This window comes from Acanthochromis polyacanthus, chromosome 4 (assembly GCF_021347895.1).
Source record: "Acanthochromis polyacanthus isolate Apoly-LR-REF ecotype Palm Island chromosome 4, KAUST_Apoly_ChrSc, whole genome shotgun sequence".
Lineage (NCBI taxonomy): Eukaryota > Metazoa > Chordata > Actinopteri > Pomacentridae > Acanthochromis > Acanthochromis polyacanthus.
In genome coordinates this window covers 38,206,730-38,223,998 of record NC_067116.1, presented here as the reverse complement: position 1 = coordinate 38,223,998, position 17,269 = coordinate 38,206,730, and the positions used below count along the sequence as shown (strand labels likewise).

General features: G+C 40.7%; 1 protein-coding gene across 1 annotated transcript; it reads left to right on the top strand.

The window, feature by feature from the left end:
- Positions 1-11,125: 11,125 nt before the first annotated feature.
- Positions 11,126-17,246, top strand: si:ch211-212d10.2 (uncharacterized protein LOC557710 homolog). Its single transcript, XM_051947455.1, is given in 6 exon segments — positions 11,126-11,449; positions 11,451-11,544; positions 11,840-11,904; positions 11,906-11,960; positions 14,957-14,964; positions 15,023-17,246. Coding segments are annotated over 6 exon segments (417 nt in total). The 5' UTR covers positions 11,126-11,353; the 3' UTR covers positions 15,122-17,246.
- The last annotated feature ends 23 nt before the right edge of the window (positions 17,247-17,269 follow it).

Below are 17,269 nucleotides of genomic sequence, written 5' to 3'. Positions count from 1 at the left end.
CTGAAATGTGGTGGCGTGGAAGAAAAAAGAAGCATACAAATGGAAATACTCAAACAAAGCACTCCACTTGAGTATATGTACTTAGTTACTTTCCACCACAGGTCACTGAATGCTCACTTTCCCAGATGGAGGGTCCCTCTTTACAAATCGATCCTGTGTGTTCTCATTCTCAGTGAGACGGCCTGGTTGGAGAAAGTATTTGACTGTGCGCTGTGATGTGGTTAAGAGCCGCGGGCCAACACAGATTTCATCTTTCCTTTCATGGTCTATCAAATGCCCTTTTATAGAGCCCGGCTGTCTTTTCTTAAATCCTTACATTCATTCTGAATAGCTTATACATAAAATTGATAGACATGTCCAGTTTGGTGTTGTTTTAGTGATCTTTTATATATCCTCTGGCCATTACACCATCCTCTCTAATGGAAACCGGGGAACGTGTTAGATCTATTGATGCCGGATTGTGCTTGAATTTATTGTGAATTGCTTCTGTTGATCTTTTGAGCAACTACGAAGCAGTACATATCTCACTACCTTACAGCCTTGGAAGCATTAATATTAGTAGTCCAGATGGACTGTTTTATAATCTATTTGTGGTAAAAGGAAGCACACACAGGTTCAGTTTTTGTTTACTTTGTGTGAAAGCCATTGGCCTCCATTTATCCAGTCTCTGATCTGTCTTGTTCCAGACTGTAATATTCTTTCATAAAATCTCCTCTCTGTTTTTGAAGGCCAGGGAAGTACAGTATGTCCCTGCGAGAGTGCTGTTATGGGACACATGCCGATCAGCAAGGCTTGAGATATCCTTGAGGAAAATTAAGGCTACATTCCAAATTGCGTATGCACCTTTTCGCTTTAAATTCATACTAAATCTGTCCTTACAAAATTTGTTGTGCAAATTTTGCTGCTTATAAGCTTGTTTGTACTTGTGCAAGATATTGTAGCGTGTGAAATGTAACTGCACATGAGACTGAAGATCAAAATGGTTAGATAATGCTGGTGTGCAGCTGCAAAATCTAACCAAATGAGGAAAGACATCCTGTTATTTTTATTATTTGACAGACTTTACACTAGGAGATACTCGATCTTTTTTTGGCATACTACATAGTATGGTAGCATGACTATTGGAATGCACCCCGTGTCTTAGTTTGATTTGGAGATGGAAGTCAGTCCTGCTGATGGCAACAGACGTGAACAGACTTAACATGTCTCCATGGCCCACTTTTAAATGTTATGTTTGAACAAAGGTTCTTTCTTTTTCTCTCTCTCATGTGGCTACCAATACTTTTTGTGCAAGCTTTCATCCAAATGTGAATCAGCACGTCAGGTGACTCCTTCCTTTGAAGGATATGTCTGGTGAGACTGCAGGAGATTTGTGTTGTCCTCTGAACTGAAAGGCAAAAAAAACTCAGGCTAAATTGGCAAATAGCCTTGTGGTTCACAAACCATAACAAATTGCAGGTTGTCGCTAGGCTGGCTACCACCAGCCTGAATCTCAAGTGAGATACAGGCTGGGTACCTGCTATTCATTTTCTTGTAGGGGTGGAGCAGTTTAAAATTTTCCACAGCCGTTGATTGGGCGCTGCATATGTCAGTCAGTCTGGGGCAGTTGAAGCTCACAGCCAATCGTGTCACTGCTAGCCGCTGACGTAAATGCAGAGCGACGGCAGCACCACGAAAAAGAATCATTGCTGTGTTTGCTCATGTGTTTGCTTCTTTCGCCATGTCGCCGGACGATTCTTGCCGTTTATGTAAAGTAAACATGAGGGAAAGTGGACCCCGTGTTTATGCACACTCCACAGATATGTTTGTGTCAAAAACAACGCCGACCATATCAGATAGGTTAGCGATGATGGACCTGATAGTCACCCGGAGCCGGAGCAGTCAAACAGATGCTGCCAGCGCTGCACCTCCACACTCGGTCGGCTTGAAAAAGACTTTCCTTTATTCAGGCAATGGGAAGAGAACGTCCGGTTAAGCAGCGTATCGAAAAGACAACGTGAACCCACCCCGTCCAAGACACCGAGGACTTTGAAAAAGACCTGCCCAAACCCACCGAGTCCACTAGCTTGTTCCTTCGGAAACACGACAACAAAGGTAACGCTTCTTCTCAAACAACCCATCATGCATTGCGCGTAGTCGCTTAGTGTGCGTCATCGTCTAACTGTCCCTCCCCGTCCTGTGATTGGATCCCTGACTCAGGGACAAATTCAACCCCAGGTCGCCAGACTGCCTAGTAAACGAAATGACAATGAGTGCACAGGCAGTCTGGGTATTCCCAGACTAGGTTGTCGCTCTGGTTGAGCCAAAATTATTGTTAAAGGCGCTGGCCTCTGTGTGCCTCGGGGCCTGGATATGAATAATATGTTGATGTGAAAAGAGCCTGATGTGTTTCAGAGTCTGCTGTGCAGGCAGAGAGGGTCAAGTGATTATTGGTCCCTGAGGAGAACACTGTGTCCTGTGCAGTGGTGGGTCTGCTTATTGAGGTTGGTTTATGTTTTATAGGTGTGGTTTGTGTTTTATAACGGTGTCGTGCATAGGTTGTGAGCTTCCTCTCCTCCTGTCTGCTCTCTGTGGGGTTGTGGGATGAGTGCATGGGATGTGTGACTCAGTGTAAGCACGTGCACTTATCTTTTGTTTGAAATCTTTCTGGTTTTAAGAATGTTTTTATTGCTAGTTTTTGAAGTCATCGTTAAATTGTAAATTTTATGTATATTCATGATGTGACGTTCAAAATGTATACATGATAGCATTTATAGAGTTAAATAAAAATGATAACAAAAAAGACCATAAATGTACTCAGTGCTCTCTCTCAGACTGGAACCATCAATTACACGTTTGCAGTTATACCCTACGCCCCCTTTGTTTCAGCATTTCTTTGGTCTTTGTCTTAGGATGGGAGTGTCTGAAGGCACTTTGATAAATATTTTTATATTCATCAAATTTGTTTCTAGGAAATTTTGTGTCCACAGTCATATTCTCCACAGGTTGGATAGTAATGATTTTGGTGATCATCTCACATTTTCTAAGCCTCTCATGAGAATGGCACTTGTGCTTTTAGCTATTAGGAGGATTGAAGCAAAATTTGGCACAAATATTCTTGGGGAATGAAGAGTTAATGCTAGTTTGTCCAGATCACCTGACCTTTCATGACCTTTCATGTCTGTGTAGATTCTCATTCACCCAGGTCATGGTCATCCTATCAGCTTCAGTAAAAAAGCAACTGGGCTTCACTTTTAGGTTCTTGAAGATGTTTACCTTTAAACCAAAGAGGCTTTTTCAGTTCTAACTGACTGATGGGGAGTCTTAGATGTATATACTCCCCCTTAGGTCACGTGGCTAATGACCCATTAACAAACCAGGACTCGCATGTCTTGAGGTGTGAATGGTTTTGAAACCGCCAGATTTCCAACCAAGAACAAAAATAATGGCTGTGAAACTGCCAGCTTACCCAACAACAACAATTGGTTGGAAGCTGCCAGATTTTACAACAATAACTGTGAAGCTGCCATGTCTGCCAAGGGTGACTCAAGATGTTAATGGCAGTGAAACTTTCTGGGGAAAGATCTCAACACTGCAAGCTTGATAAGTGGTGTCAAAGACCCCCTTCTCTGTTCAGAAATGGCTACTCCAACCACCTATAGTTGTGAACAAATATTTACATTGTAAAGGGCATGTATATCATGGCAGTCTAGAGTTTCCAATGGCTCCTTAACTTTTAATTTTCTGTGATGGAATTACTGAAACAAATGCCTTTGTCACAAAAAAACAATTATATATTTTAGTTCTCTCATTTATGATAGGTCTTAAGAAAAAATGACACAATCTGCTGGTGGAGCTACATTCTGTGGTCAGATGAAAGAAAAATTTAACTATTTGGCCAAAATTACCAGCAATATGTTTGTAGAGAGAAGTTGAGGCCTTTAGTCTCAAGAACACCAAAGTTACTGGTAAGCATGGTGGTGGTATTATTATGCTCAGGGGGTGGGGGTGCTTTACACAAAATAAAGGGAATAACAAAAACAGAGGATTACTTCTATATTCTTCAACAAAAATCCTTAAAAACCTACATTCTAAAACTTCAGCCAGAAGGTTGGGTGTTGGACCCAGTTGGGTGTTTAAACAACACTATGATCCCAAACACAAATCAAAAATGGTAAAGAAATGGCAAAATCAGGCTAAAATTAAGATTTTTAGATTGGTCTCCCCAAAGGCAGGACTTAAACCTAATCAAGAATCTGTGTATTGTACCGAAAAAACAAGTCTGCATCAGAAAGTCAACAAATTTAATCGAACTGCGTCAATTCTGCCAAGAGGAGTGGTCAAAGGTACCACCAGCAGCTTGTGGACAGCTACCAAAAGTGTGTAATTGAGGTGAAAATGGCCAAAGGATGTTTAATCAGTTATTAGCTTTGTTGTACATATCTTTTTTGGCCCAGCACATTTTGCCACATGTCCAGAAGACCTTCAATAAATCAAAGAAAGAACCAAATGCATGATGTTTAATTGTGACATGGTGCATGTGTTTCAATGATTCTGCTGTAGACAGTTAAGAGTTATGAGTAAATGGAAAACACACGACTGCCATGATATACACTGTCTTTACAAGTGCATGTAAACTTTAACTGACAACTATCTTCTCTGTTCAGGATGTCTACATTGCTGTCCTGAAAGCAGAGCCCTTTCACCTTAAGAGGCAGGCGGACTGCTGAGTCTTGTCCTGAATACCTGTCTTTCCTGTGTTGTGCCATGGATTGGTGGAGGTGCTGTTTAGTCTGACCTGTATATAGGTCTGTGCACTCCTCGCTGCATTGGACTGCATATACAACATGGCTCAGCTTGTGGGTGTTTTACTCTTGAAATGAGCCAGTTTTGTCTGAGTGTTGCTGGATCTGAAGTGCACTGATATGTTGTTTTTGGAGAAAAATCCTTTATGAGTTTCTCAGACACACAAGCTACATGTGGAAAGACGATGTTGCTCTGCTTGTTCTTATCGTCTCTGTTTGTTGTGGTGCTGTTTTGTTCCAGAGTTCTTTGCTGACTTCATAAAGGCCAAGTGCTTCCTTAATATATGTGTGCTGCCTTTTCCCTCTGCCTTGGTAGAGACATTCTCAGCCCAGTGCTGTAAGGTTTATAATAACCCCCCAGCTTTCAGTTCCAGTGGGTGGTGTAATTAAACAGCAGGTACTGGTCTGTGTGTGTAGGTTTTCTGTGATATATAGTTCCATGAAAAAGTTTTAAGACAGCTTAAATCCACAGAGGAACTGTGTTGAGATACTGAGCACAACCTACCTGCCCAGTATTTTGTGTGTTGCACGTGTTTAGCATGTTAGATTGATGAGATATCATCCTAGAATGACGAGGCCTCATAACCACAACACAATTTTCCGTCTGTAGTTCATCATAAAGTGTGATGTAATATAGATGTGTTTTGTGCTCATGTTGGCACGTGACAGGAGCTGTTTGAATTCAGGCTTCCTGAAGACAATACGCAGTGTTTCTCCAACCATATATACCAGCACGACATGTCACCACAATCCAACATAAACCACATGGCACACCATAAAATCATCGTCACAGAGGTGCGTCATGACAACTGTATGTCTACATTTTCCAGATGGTGAACTCCTGTGTCCTCACTTTTAGACACAACCTCCCCAAACCGTTCAATCTGCTAAGCTGGGAACCTTGAAGAACAAGACGTATTGTGTCTGGATATAATCAGGACTAAGGACATGACGGAAGGAATGTAGCATAGTCTTGATCTCTCCTGCAAGACATGTATGCCTGTTCGACTTTACAGAGTGACTCAGCGGCTCAATGTCAAGACCTTACTGTCTCAAGAGTAAAATTAAATGATGTCTTTCCTCTACAAACTGGTTGGAGAAAAATATTGGGCATTTAAGATGTTTGCAAGTCAAATAAGGTACACTTTTACTGAGCAGTGCCTTTCAGAAATCGGTCGGAATTTTTGTCAGGCTGATTCTTTGCAGTTGAAACCAGAAAATTAGTCTGTCGGTCTTTTCCTGTGAAATTTCCAAGGCGACACATCCTGCAGCTTAAAATGACAGATCAACCATGACATGAGGAATTACATTCTTAAGTCACATTAAGGATGTCAAAGTAAAGTTTGCAACAAGATGTATTTTGGCAAGTTGAGGAAGCAGGTTTTATGTTTGGGGATGGAAAGGAAACATAAGAGTTGTTCTGCATCCACTTACATTTTAGCACCATTGGTCTCATTAGTGGGATCCAATTCAAAAAGCCCAACTTTAAGAGAAGCAAGCAAAGCAAACATTAATCAAACATTTCCAACATCATACCTTTGTTGCTACTTAGATTTTGATCCACAGAGGGGCATATTAAGTTTATGGTAATTAGCAGCAAAGAGGTCTGCTCATTGTTCGTTTTCTGCAAGTTTCCATAATTTAGACCAAAATTTGGTCTGATGAAGTCGTTTCAACTTTTAGCCTGTTCTTCGTTCAGACAGCTTTATGTTTGGAAAAGCCAAAGGATGCCTTCTGTCTGCATTTCTACTGCCAACAGTTTAATACTGTGGATCTGTAATGGTGTGAGCAGCCTTTTTGTGTCATTAGATCTGATTATTGCTCTGCACGGTCTTATAACAGCCAAGGAATGAGGTAATTTTACAAATCCAGGTGGTGCAAACCCTGTTCTCTAACCATGCTCCTGTTTTCAAAGATCCTGATGTGCCCATAGACACCGCTAAACAAATCAAAGTCTGGTCTCATGAACACTATTAAGAACAAGAATTTGGCCTCCACAGTAACCTCATTTAAACATCATTGAACCTTTATGAGGTCTGCACCAGAGAATGCGGAGGTGCTTCCTTCCCATCCCTCTAGCTGAGAATTTCCTTCTTGACAAATGATCCAATATCCCACTGCACTTACTTCAGGATTTGAATAGCTTTTTACCAAGTAGAGTTTAGGCTGTTTTCTTCTTATTTTTATTTGCTCTTTTTATTGTATTGTACTCCCGCTAGGCTAAAGACTTGGTAGGGACTGTGGTTAACTCTAATCGGTGTTCTAGTTCTCTCAGGACCAGGTATTGTTTTGAGGGGATGTGAGTTCTCCAGGAAGCCCAGTTCTAACCACAGCCCTAAAGGATGACATGTGAAAATTTGATCAAATGAGTAACTCCAAAACTGTACTTATTTTCTTTCTTGATGAGAGTTAAATGATAAAATGGATACAACAACATTTCAGTATGAAATGAAGTGTTAAAAAGCAGCTGGTGTGCTTAGTATAATGACCGGACACATGGGGGGAAAAGGTGCCTGTGCTTAGTCTGAAGGTAAAAATATTCCCCCGACCAAGCCAGTTTCCACAAAATTACATTTCTATATAACTAAACTGCAAATTACATTTGCTTGTAATGTATCATGCATTTCTTTTCAGTGTATCAATCATATATTAAATGGTGCATTACTTGTTACCCTGGTAGCTCAGGAAACAGAGTAGAAGCTTCAAACATGTACTAAAATGGTCATATTTTAACTCTAACCAGGACATTTTTCCAAACCCTAACCAGGCAATTTTGGTGCTTAAAATTAACTGAGGTCCTAACAAATAGAGTGTCTTAAAAAGTGGAATTTTCCAAAACCAAACCACATCGTTTGGGTGCCTTAGCCTTACCAGAGAACAAATATAAACTTAAACAAGGAGCGAAAATAAAACTTAATTCTAAGATTGATGGTCTCTTGTTCATCATGGGACATGAACTCATGAAGTCTTCTGGGTGAAAGGCCAGTTGTTGGTTTATGCCACCAACTGCACTACTTTCCTCCTAATGTAAACTCTGACAGTTTTCCAAACTGGACACTTTTCCCACCACATCACAGGTCGCAAATTATGTTCAGGTCAAAACGAAATTAGTTTCCCTTCAAAACATAATTGAGAATAGAGTTTAGCTGTATAAGAACATCATTTTGTGGAAACTGGGCACATTATTTATTGGTTATTTCACTGAAAACTGAAGTTATGAGGGATTATGTAACCATTTTTTCTTGACTATGTACAGTGACTTCCTTAAGGCTTGTTGTCATCATGATGTTCCCAAGCAACCAGTAGAGACTCCAAGTATATGAACCCCTGCAAAAAAAAAAAAAAACAGTCTGGAAGTTTGATCTTTACATTGAGCCAACCTAGCTCATTTCCACCTTGTTTTTAGTCTTTGTGTTGAGCTAAGGTAGCTTCCTGGTTTGGTTGAAGCGTCACATTTAATACACACGGGTCAGTGGTATTGACTCTGTCATCTAGGTGGTGGCAAGGAAGCAAAGACAGTGCAACAGCTCAAAATACCTCATGAAACATGGGCCAGCATTTGATGAAATGCAGGTTTGCGAGTCTGTGAAGGCAGACATCAGGATTATGAGAAGTCAGCAGTGGCTTCAGTGTCCCGTCCACTAAACATCAAAGCTGAGTCTGGATTTGCATTTGAAGTGTCATTATGACACTGTGGCTATTCATGTTCCACAGCTGTAGAGGACATCAAGCAGCACGCAAGCAATAGTGTTATCATTATACGAGCTCCTTAGGGGACCCTTAAAGCTCACTGTCCTCATATCAGTGCATGAAACAAGAAGCAATTGAATGACAAGCTCCATTAGAGAAGGAGCAAAGCAAGCAGGGAGTGGTGTTTGGAGTTTGGCTGCAGCATTTGCTTAGCTAATGAAAACCACATTGGCTGGAGAGCTGGTCTTCCATCCATCCTTGGCGGATGAGTTAGGAGACTTTTGAGGGTGGTTGCTGGGTTGTGGACAAGATGAAGCTAATGATGGATGAGTTTTGGCTCTGCTCTCAGCCTAATATCTCATTCGAGCCAGACTTTCCCCACACCAAATTTTGCCCCATGCAAATAGTTACACTGTCCAGTGGTCGAAGTGCTGCAATGAGAAGTCAAAGAAATTTATGGACAGTGCAATGCTCCTGTGATCATTTTGGCCCGTTTCTCACTGTCTGCAGCTTTGTTTATTAATCCCATCCAGCCTGCTGATTCAAACTTTCCACAATACATCATTTTCATTTCTGTAATTATTTTTTTCCCTTGCAAAAACTCAAATCACTTGGAGCTCATTTAATTTGATACTCTGCATGTGTACAGTTTGTCTTGTCACCTTTCAGCATGCAGGGGCAAAGCTGTTGGTAATGACTTTCAGTTTGTCATTGCCACCTCAGGCTTGCAGACTGCTCACTTCACTGTACAGCTTCTTGGCCGCAATCCTCTGTGAACTATTACATAACCTCAGGACCCCACCCTCTAATAAGTAATACTTGGAAGCACCGGTGAAAATAAACACCTTTGGTGATTTTCCAATCTAACCCTGCTGTACGAGGGGAGGCTGCATGGTTCAGGCCTACCTGTAATCACCATGGCAAAGTATTCCCAGCTGTGTTTCACTGCTGGTGATTTGGGTTTTGTTTCTGGATTTTTCCACAGAAATGCTATGATGACATGCTGTTAAACACTCAGTGAAGGTATATGACAAGTAGGCATGGATTCTTTCAGTTCTCATGTTCAGTTGTCATTTGGTAATGTTCAATCAGTCATGCATTGGTAATCTGGTCCTCTGCAGACTGAACCACAAAAACATGAATTGATACATACAAAATATACTGCAGTAGTGACTTAGTAAAAAATAATCCAAATATTGCAACTACAGTGAATGCTGGTTGATGCAGAACCAAAGTATCATAGCAGATGATGTTGACAATTGGGAAAATAGCACACATTTACCATGCAGATCACCATAAATGCTACTTCATCCTTTTTTTTTCAACTATTGTTGTTGTATGAAGAAGCCTTTGTGGGCATCCCTTTTCTGCCTTCACAGCTGAAAACTTGCATAGTGTGATTTAAAATAATAATAACCTCTCTGTTGATCTGCTTAGCACACTCACTTAGCTCACATTTCTTTACATTGGCTTCTCCTTTTCTTCACATTTACTTTTGCTGAGGATCCAACTTCTGACAAGATGCAGTAGCATTCCTTCTTCCTGCCTGAGACACATTTTCACAGCATTGCTGCTCTCCTCCTACTGCACCCCTCACATGAGTCAGTTTCTCAAAGACACGAATCAGAACAAGTAGCCTCTGTTACGCATCACCCCAGTCTAGACACTAACTCACATTACTTACAGGCTTAACTCCCAGTTGCATTATTACTGGCTCAGTGAAGCAATGGAGACAATGTGGTTGATAGCTGAAGAAATGCAGATCATCGTTTGTGAATTTTTGGTTTTGCAAATTGCCATTTGGATGCACATGTAGTTCAACTTTAGTGCTACTGAAAAGATTGGTTTTCAACACTGGTGATAATAATGAGTTAGTAATCTTTGATGGTAGACAGATGGCTGACTTGTACACAGAGAAAGTTGCTGACGGAAGATCTACTATGTTGTTTGAAGATGGCATCTCTGATAAATTTATCTTCTCTATCATCTCTTGTTTGATGTAGCAGTGCTGACAAAGGCAGATTTTTTCCTGTAGTGAAAGACAACAACACACAAGCAGACACAAACTTCACAAACAATTGAATGTAATGCTAAAGTGGAGAGAAAAAAAAAAACTTGAAGAAGTCAGCCAAATACCTGTCTGGTGGCAGCAGACGGCGTCTACCATGAGAGAACAATAACAGCCTTTTAACTGATAATTGAGAAATGATTTTGAACTGTTTGCACAGTACATAAAAAAATATGTTCCACATTTACCACACTCCTTGGGAACAAGTCCAATACTCTGTAGTATATTTAAGTGTTCTCAATAAACTCCGCAGGCCACAAGAACTCCGCAGAATGGGCTTGTTGCAGCTGGTTGCCATGTTTGAACATAAACAGTGAGTTAATTTCACAGACTGACCCCAATCAAAGAACAGGAAGGGTCTGTCTGGTTCCATTCATTATGAAACATTCACATTTATGATGTATATTAATGTAGTGAAGTTCAAAGGCCTCCTGGTTGCAGGATTGGACCTTGTGATGCATGTTTGGGGTTATTTTTGGAACAGTTCAGTATGTGCATTTGCACTGGATTTGCACTTTAAGCGTCATTTTAAAGCATATAAGTCAGTTTGAGCTGCTCAGTATCTGTGAGGAAGCGTTTCACTCATATGCACGGTTACAGCGGTGCTTGTGCACGGCGGTGTCTGGGTGCAGGCAGCTCGGATGGAGGCAGCAGCAGCAGCTCCTCCATGCGGCTGCGCGTCGCACCGCTCGGCCCGCTGGTTAATATGGAATATCTGCACGGATCCAGCGGCCAAACCGTTTGCACTGGCGGAAAAAAGGAGGCCTGTAGTAGCGCAAATTAGAAAAGCAGCTCATTTTGCCGGTTCTTTATGGCTTCTGGCTCCAAAGATGAAGAGGGAAACACGGAAGGCGGTTCGTGGAGGCTCATAGGCCCGGCCTCGGAGCTCTCCAGGAAGCGCTGCCGCTTTGATGCACTCTTCTCTCGGCTACGACTTCTGGTGTGTGCCTCTTCTACGTAAAGGGGAGTTCTTTGCCATGGATGCTCGATGCTCACACTCCGGTAAAAACCCTCATTCACGTTCGCTTAGATTAACCCTTCAGCTGCATCTGAAATGAGAAACTACAAAATGTAAAAGCCACAGTGCGCGCAGCTGATCATAACAGTAAACATGTACTATAAATGTCTCTGTGGGGGGAGTTTAACTGAGCTTCCATCAACATATGAGGACTGAGTCATTCTTCTGAAAAGCAGCATGCCCCCTGCCTGTCTTCAACATTGTTATGAAGGCATCACATTTTCCTTGGAGATTGTTGATTGTTTTGAGAGGATGTTGTTTTTGTGTGTTTGAGTCTAGGTGGTCCTCTGTGTGAGGGGGACATTGAGGAGGCTGAAGGAGTCCTGCAGGTCTTCTGTCCATGGCAATGACTATGACTTTGACCTCAGAACTGGAAATCAGGACATCACTACAGGTTCCAGTGATGAAATAAGTCCTCCAGGGTTCATTATATTAGTTTATTTTTCTACTACAATAGCAAAATGTGTTTTGTTTTTTTTTTGCCCTGTGTGAAACATTGAAAACATATACGTAATACAAACTCCATTATGTAGGGTAAACCAAAGAAGACGTTCCTCTTGAGAACAATGCCTATTCATTTTTCAATTGTATATGTCTTTGGATATTACTTTAATGTGTACACAGTGATGTGCCCCACACTTCAGACTTCATTTTAGTTCTTTCATACATTTATTGTAGTTGTTTTGAAGTATGACAAAATCTGCTGGCTCGAAAATATACATACACCTTTGGTTAGCTTCTGCAAGCTTCTGGTTGTATCTTTGGCAGCTCCTCTTAACAGAATTTGTAGAATTAAACTCAGTTTATTGACTTTCTGACAAAGACTCTTTTCTTCATCACAGTCCACAAGTACTCGATGGGATGTAAGTCAAGGTGTCCGTAATCCTTGCCCAATTTAGTAATTTCTTGATCATTTTTGATGTGTGCTTGGGGTCATCATCTTTTGGAAACCAACTGCATCCACACCCCAAATGCGTGGATGATGATTTTTAGGTTTTCCTGAAGAATGTATAAGTAAGGTTCTTAATTATTCCATTTACTTTGTGCAAATCACCAGTTCACAAACAGCTCAATTTTTGTTTCATTTGACCACAAAACTTTCATCCAGAAGCCTTTTCTTTGTCCATGTGATCAGCAGCAGACTTCAGTTATACCTTCATGTGATGCTTCTAGAGGAAGTCCTTCCTTACATGGCAGCCTCTCAGCCCACAATGATGTACAACACTGCCACCTGTGATCCTGCAGATTTTGTCATATTTTGAGAACACTTGTAATAAATTGAAAGAATTAAAATGCATGATTTGACAAAGATATGTTTGCTTTAATCATTCCACGATAGAAAGTTGAGAGTTTTAAGAATCGTTGGAAACTCACTATTGCCATGATGTGTGTGGTCTTTACAAGTCGATTTAAACTTTTGTTTATGTCTGGTTCACTATGTAATCAGTCAACTGCAAGTCAGCTTCTTGTTTGACTGGCAGACTCAAAGCTGCACAGAAAATGAGTAACCTACAATGTAGGGCTGAGCGACTATGACGATAGATATCGTCTCGACGATAGAAAATGTCTATCATTTTATGTGAAGATCCATATCGCAGTGTCGCAAAACACGCTTTACGGCAGTATTTTACGTCACGCCGTGCCTTACGGCAAGCCCAGGCACACGGCCGCATATCTATGCACGGCCGCGGCAGTGCTGCTAACTTAGCAACTTTCTCGCTAAATCTAGTGACTTTATCGCTAAATCTAGCGACTTTCCAAAGCTTCCTAGCGAGTTTTTTTTTTTTTTTTTGTCAAAAGCGACTAGCGACAAATCTAGCGACTTTTTGTGCCGTTTTGGAGACTCTGACAGGAAAACTTGGATCATTCTGCAGTTACTGTCCTCAACAAGCAGCAGGTGCTGCTGTGAGCTTCTCCTCCCCCTCCCAAAGTACAGGCTGTCAGTCCAGTAACCCCGCAGCAGTCCCAGTGTTTGATTAGGGGAGACCACATCACTCCGCGGCCAGACGACAGATGAATCGTGCATGCACAAAGTCACTACAGATCCCATCCAGACTACGGAGCGGAATATAAATGAAAATGTTTCCTTCACTGTCATACTAAAATAAACCACAGCATTTAGCCTCTAGTTCAAAACATATTTTGGGTGTTTTATACTCACTTTTTGGTCTCTTCCTCTCCTACAACATTGATTACAATTACATGCAAACTGGGAAATATGCACACGAACAACCAGCTCAAACCGACGAGCTTGTACCTAAAAGAGGGGGAACTTCTGTCATATGGCGGTGGTTTGGATTTAAAAAGAACCGACAAGATCAGACTACCGTAACTTTGTAAGGTATACCGCTGCCCGGTCCCATCATTCATTGAATTTTACCCAAAAATATGCTATATCGTGAATGTATATCGTATCGGGATATAAATAAGCTATATCGGGATATAAAATTTGGTCATATCGCCCTGGCCTACTACAATGTAAAGACAAAATACAGAGTTGTTGGCAGTTTTGGCTTCTTAAAACTGAAAGCACATTTTTTCTGCATACTGATGTTTACAATGCTCCGCTCCAACCACGTGGTTTCAGCTTGACACCTCTTTATTTTACTCTTTTCAACATAAGTTCTGGACTCACATGGTCTGAGCTGCAGTAACTGTGGAGGCTAGAGGCTTCCTTGTGCGCAGCACTGCAGCCTGCATGTGAGGCATTTAGGGAACATAGTAAATTGTGCTGTCTATCATTAGCAAATGGTCAGCGAGTTAGTAGTTTCCACTACAATTTGATCAATACTTTGCATCTATGAGCTGCACTGTATTTGTGTGTTTTTGATACAGATATGTCCATTAGCAGGAATGTAGTGCTTTTACTATGACGTGAAAGTGTAGTAAAAATATTTTGTCTCTATAACCAATTAGTAATTGTGATACAGGTTAATCATGATCTCAGTATTATTCCAAAATCAGCATAATTTCCTGAATCGTGCCGATCTAGTCAGTTGTATGAGAATATTTTGGCTACAGAAAGGATGATTGAGTATGAGGAGTTCAAGCCGGATCTGAATGCTGTCCAGACAAACAAAAATGTTTTGGATGTCTTCGCTAGTGTTACACCATATCATTCTGAAGTCATTATTCAACTTTATTAATATCATTTATGATTTTCTGTGCAAGTGCACTCTGCTACAAAATTACCTTAATCAGTCTAAAATAATTATTTCTTTCAAAATATTTTTTTTCAGTCATCTGGTGAAACTTCCTGTTTTTTTTTTAAATATTGCAATATAAATCACAAAAGAAAAAAGTAACTATTGGAATGCACGTGTTTCTTTCAAGGTAATGCTTAACCCACTATGAGTTTTTGTACTTTCACACATTAAGGTGTGATTGCTCCCACAGTACTTCAGGTGGATGTGTTTCTGTCATCTCCTATATTTTTGTGTTTCTGTGTTTTCATTTCTGTAGCAACAAGTGTACGAAGTCAAGCTGGAGGACGGTAACGTGTACGTAAAGCACCCAAGTCATCTCTCCTTACAGCCTTTTCCTGCAGAAGAGAAAAGCTGAACAACAACCTCAGTGCTGTTGCTGCTGCCTCTTCGTCCTCCTGCCGTCCAGCCCTTTGTGAGACTTGTGTAGTCCGGTCGGGCTGTTTTTAAGATCTGTTCCACAAACCCAAGCCATCCGAAAACATTCCTAAGCCTTATCTTTTATGTCTCAGAGCTGTTTCTACTTTGACCGCTGTGAACTCAGGACCCTATCGAGAAGACTGTCTGAAGAGGACATGAGAGATGAAAATGTTTTTCTTGAGCTTTTCTTGCCGGCATTCAGGTACAGAATCATCACTGGCACTGAACATGAAGAGACATGAACTTATTACAGACCTTAGTAGCACACCGGACAGTAGCAAGCATCAAATTTGACGGCATGGAATATCATTTTCCAATATAATTTTGCAGTTTTTTAATACTGCCATTTTTTCTGGTGCAGATATTAGAGTAAATGTAAAGTGGTTTGATCTTCACATTTGAGGAGTCTGATTTGCACCATTCCTGAAACTCAACAACTGTTGGGGATCTGAAAAATGTATTTCTCATATGCTCTTTTTGCATATTTTATTGCACTTGTATGGACCAGCAAGCAAATCTCTCCTCTTTGGACATACTGAAGACATTCACAAATGACTTTAATCAAAACATGAAATTATCATTTGCAAAACTCCGTCTAGAATTGCTCTTATGAGATGAATTTTTAGTGCACCTACTAATGAAGCCTTTGTGTTTTGCAGTCATGGCAGAGGAATTACTCATTATAATTATGCAAAATGCAGCTCTAATTAAGTAATTTGAAAAAGCAGTTAAAATGGAGAGTAAATTGAATAAAAATTGAGCAGCAGCATCTTGACGTTTTGACAAGATGCGTTAGACAATCATTAATTGTGGCATGTTTGTAACTTTGAAAGTCAGACAGACAGGTTATTGGCATAAGCAGTACAGGTTTTCCTTTATAAAGCATACATTTTGGGTGCAACCGTGTAATGGTAAAGTATAATGACAGTTTCTTTCAACCGCTAAGACATAAACAAGCTGCACTGTCTCACGGTCTTGTTCCGATCGACCGAAGGTGCTTTTCCTATCCTCAACAAAACATCACCTGTAGTTCCACCAGTGACTGACAGACATGTTGAGTTGTGGTTTTGGATAAATTCAAACACTTTATTCCAGTGAAGTCATGCAGCAGAAACTCCTTTGCAGAATTTGTCCCTCAACTGTTTTTTAACCCAATTAGAGCCCAGGCAATTAGAACACACATGAAGGACACTGTGGTTATGATCGTTGGCCGTTCCAGTTCTGAGACGTCTCCATCAGCATTTCTCTCCATTCCTGGCTTTTGCTCAGACAGGTTTGTCTGCTACTGACGCAATGGGATTTAAGAGGCACGGTTAGTAAGGCGCCGGAGGAAGGTTCACGACCTGAAATGCACCATTGACTCAAGAAAAAAGTATTTTTCTAGCTGTGTATGTGTGCGCGCACACTGATGCAAGAGTGTTTTCTTTATTCCTCAGTGGTGAGAGCAGTCACTCACTATATTTTCTGTCAACTCTGTTTTCTGGCAGATGCACAGAGGCCAGTCATGAAGGTGTCAATGACAGTGTGGCTCGACAAGCTAGTTTTTCTCCCTACTGTGCTGCCCTTTGTGCAACTTATCATAATTCCACTGGCTAAAAATGTGCATTATGTGCACCAGAGGTATCACTTTGTTGCGGTATAACTCATCACCTGGAGTTTAATGGGCACGCACAGTGGAGATGCAACTATTTTGTGTCTGGAGAAAGTCAAAGTAAGCACTGTCTGCAATTCTGCAGGAGTGGTTTCTACATTATTACATGTTGACATGACATCGCTGGAGTCTCCTAAAACACTGAGGGAAAACAGCATTCTTGTCAGGTTTTTGTTATATATTTCCTGAAAATGTGTTTTGTATGCTTTGCTAATTTGATGTATTTTGTCTTTCACGTATGCATCTGGCCTTTAAGTTAAAAACATTTGCCATTCTCCAGACTGCATATGCAATCTATCTGTTTTATGATAGTATTGATTTGTTTGCTGTAAACTGTGCTTGTAACTTATGCAAAGCTGAAATTATGTTTATCAGTGTTATTTAATTCATAAATTTAATTATTCTCTCAGAATCATTGTGGTATACTTATTATAA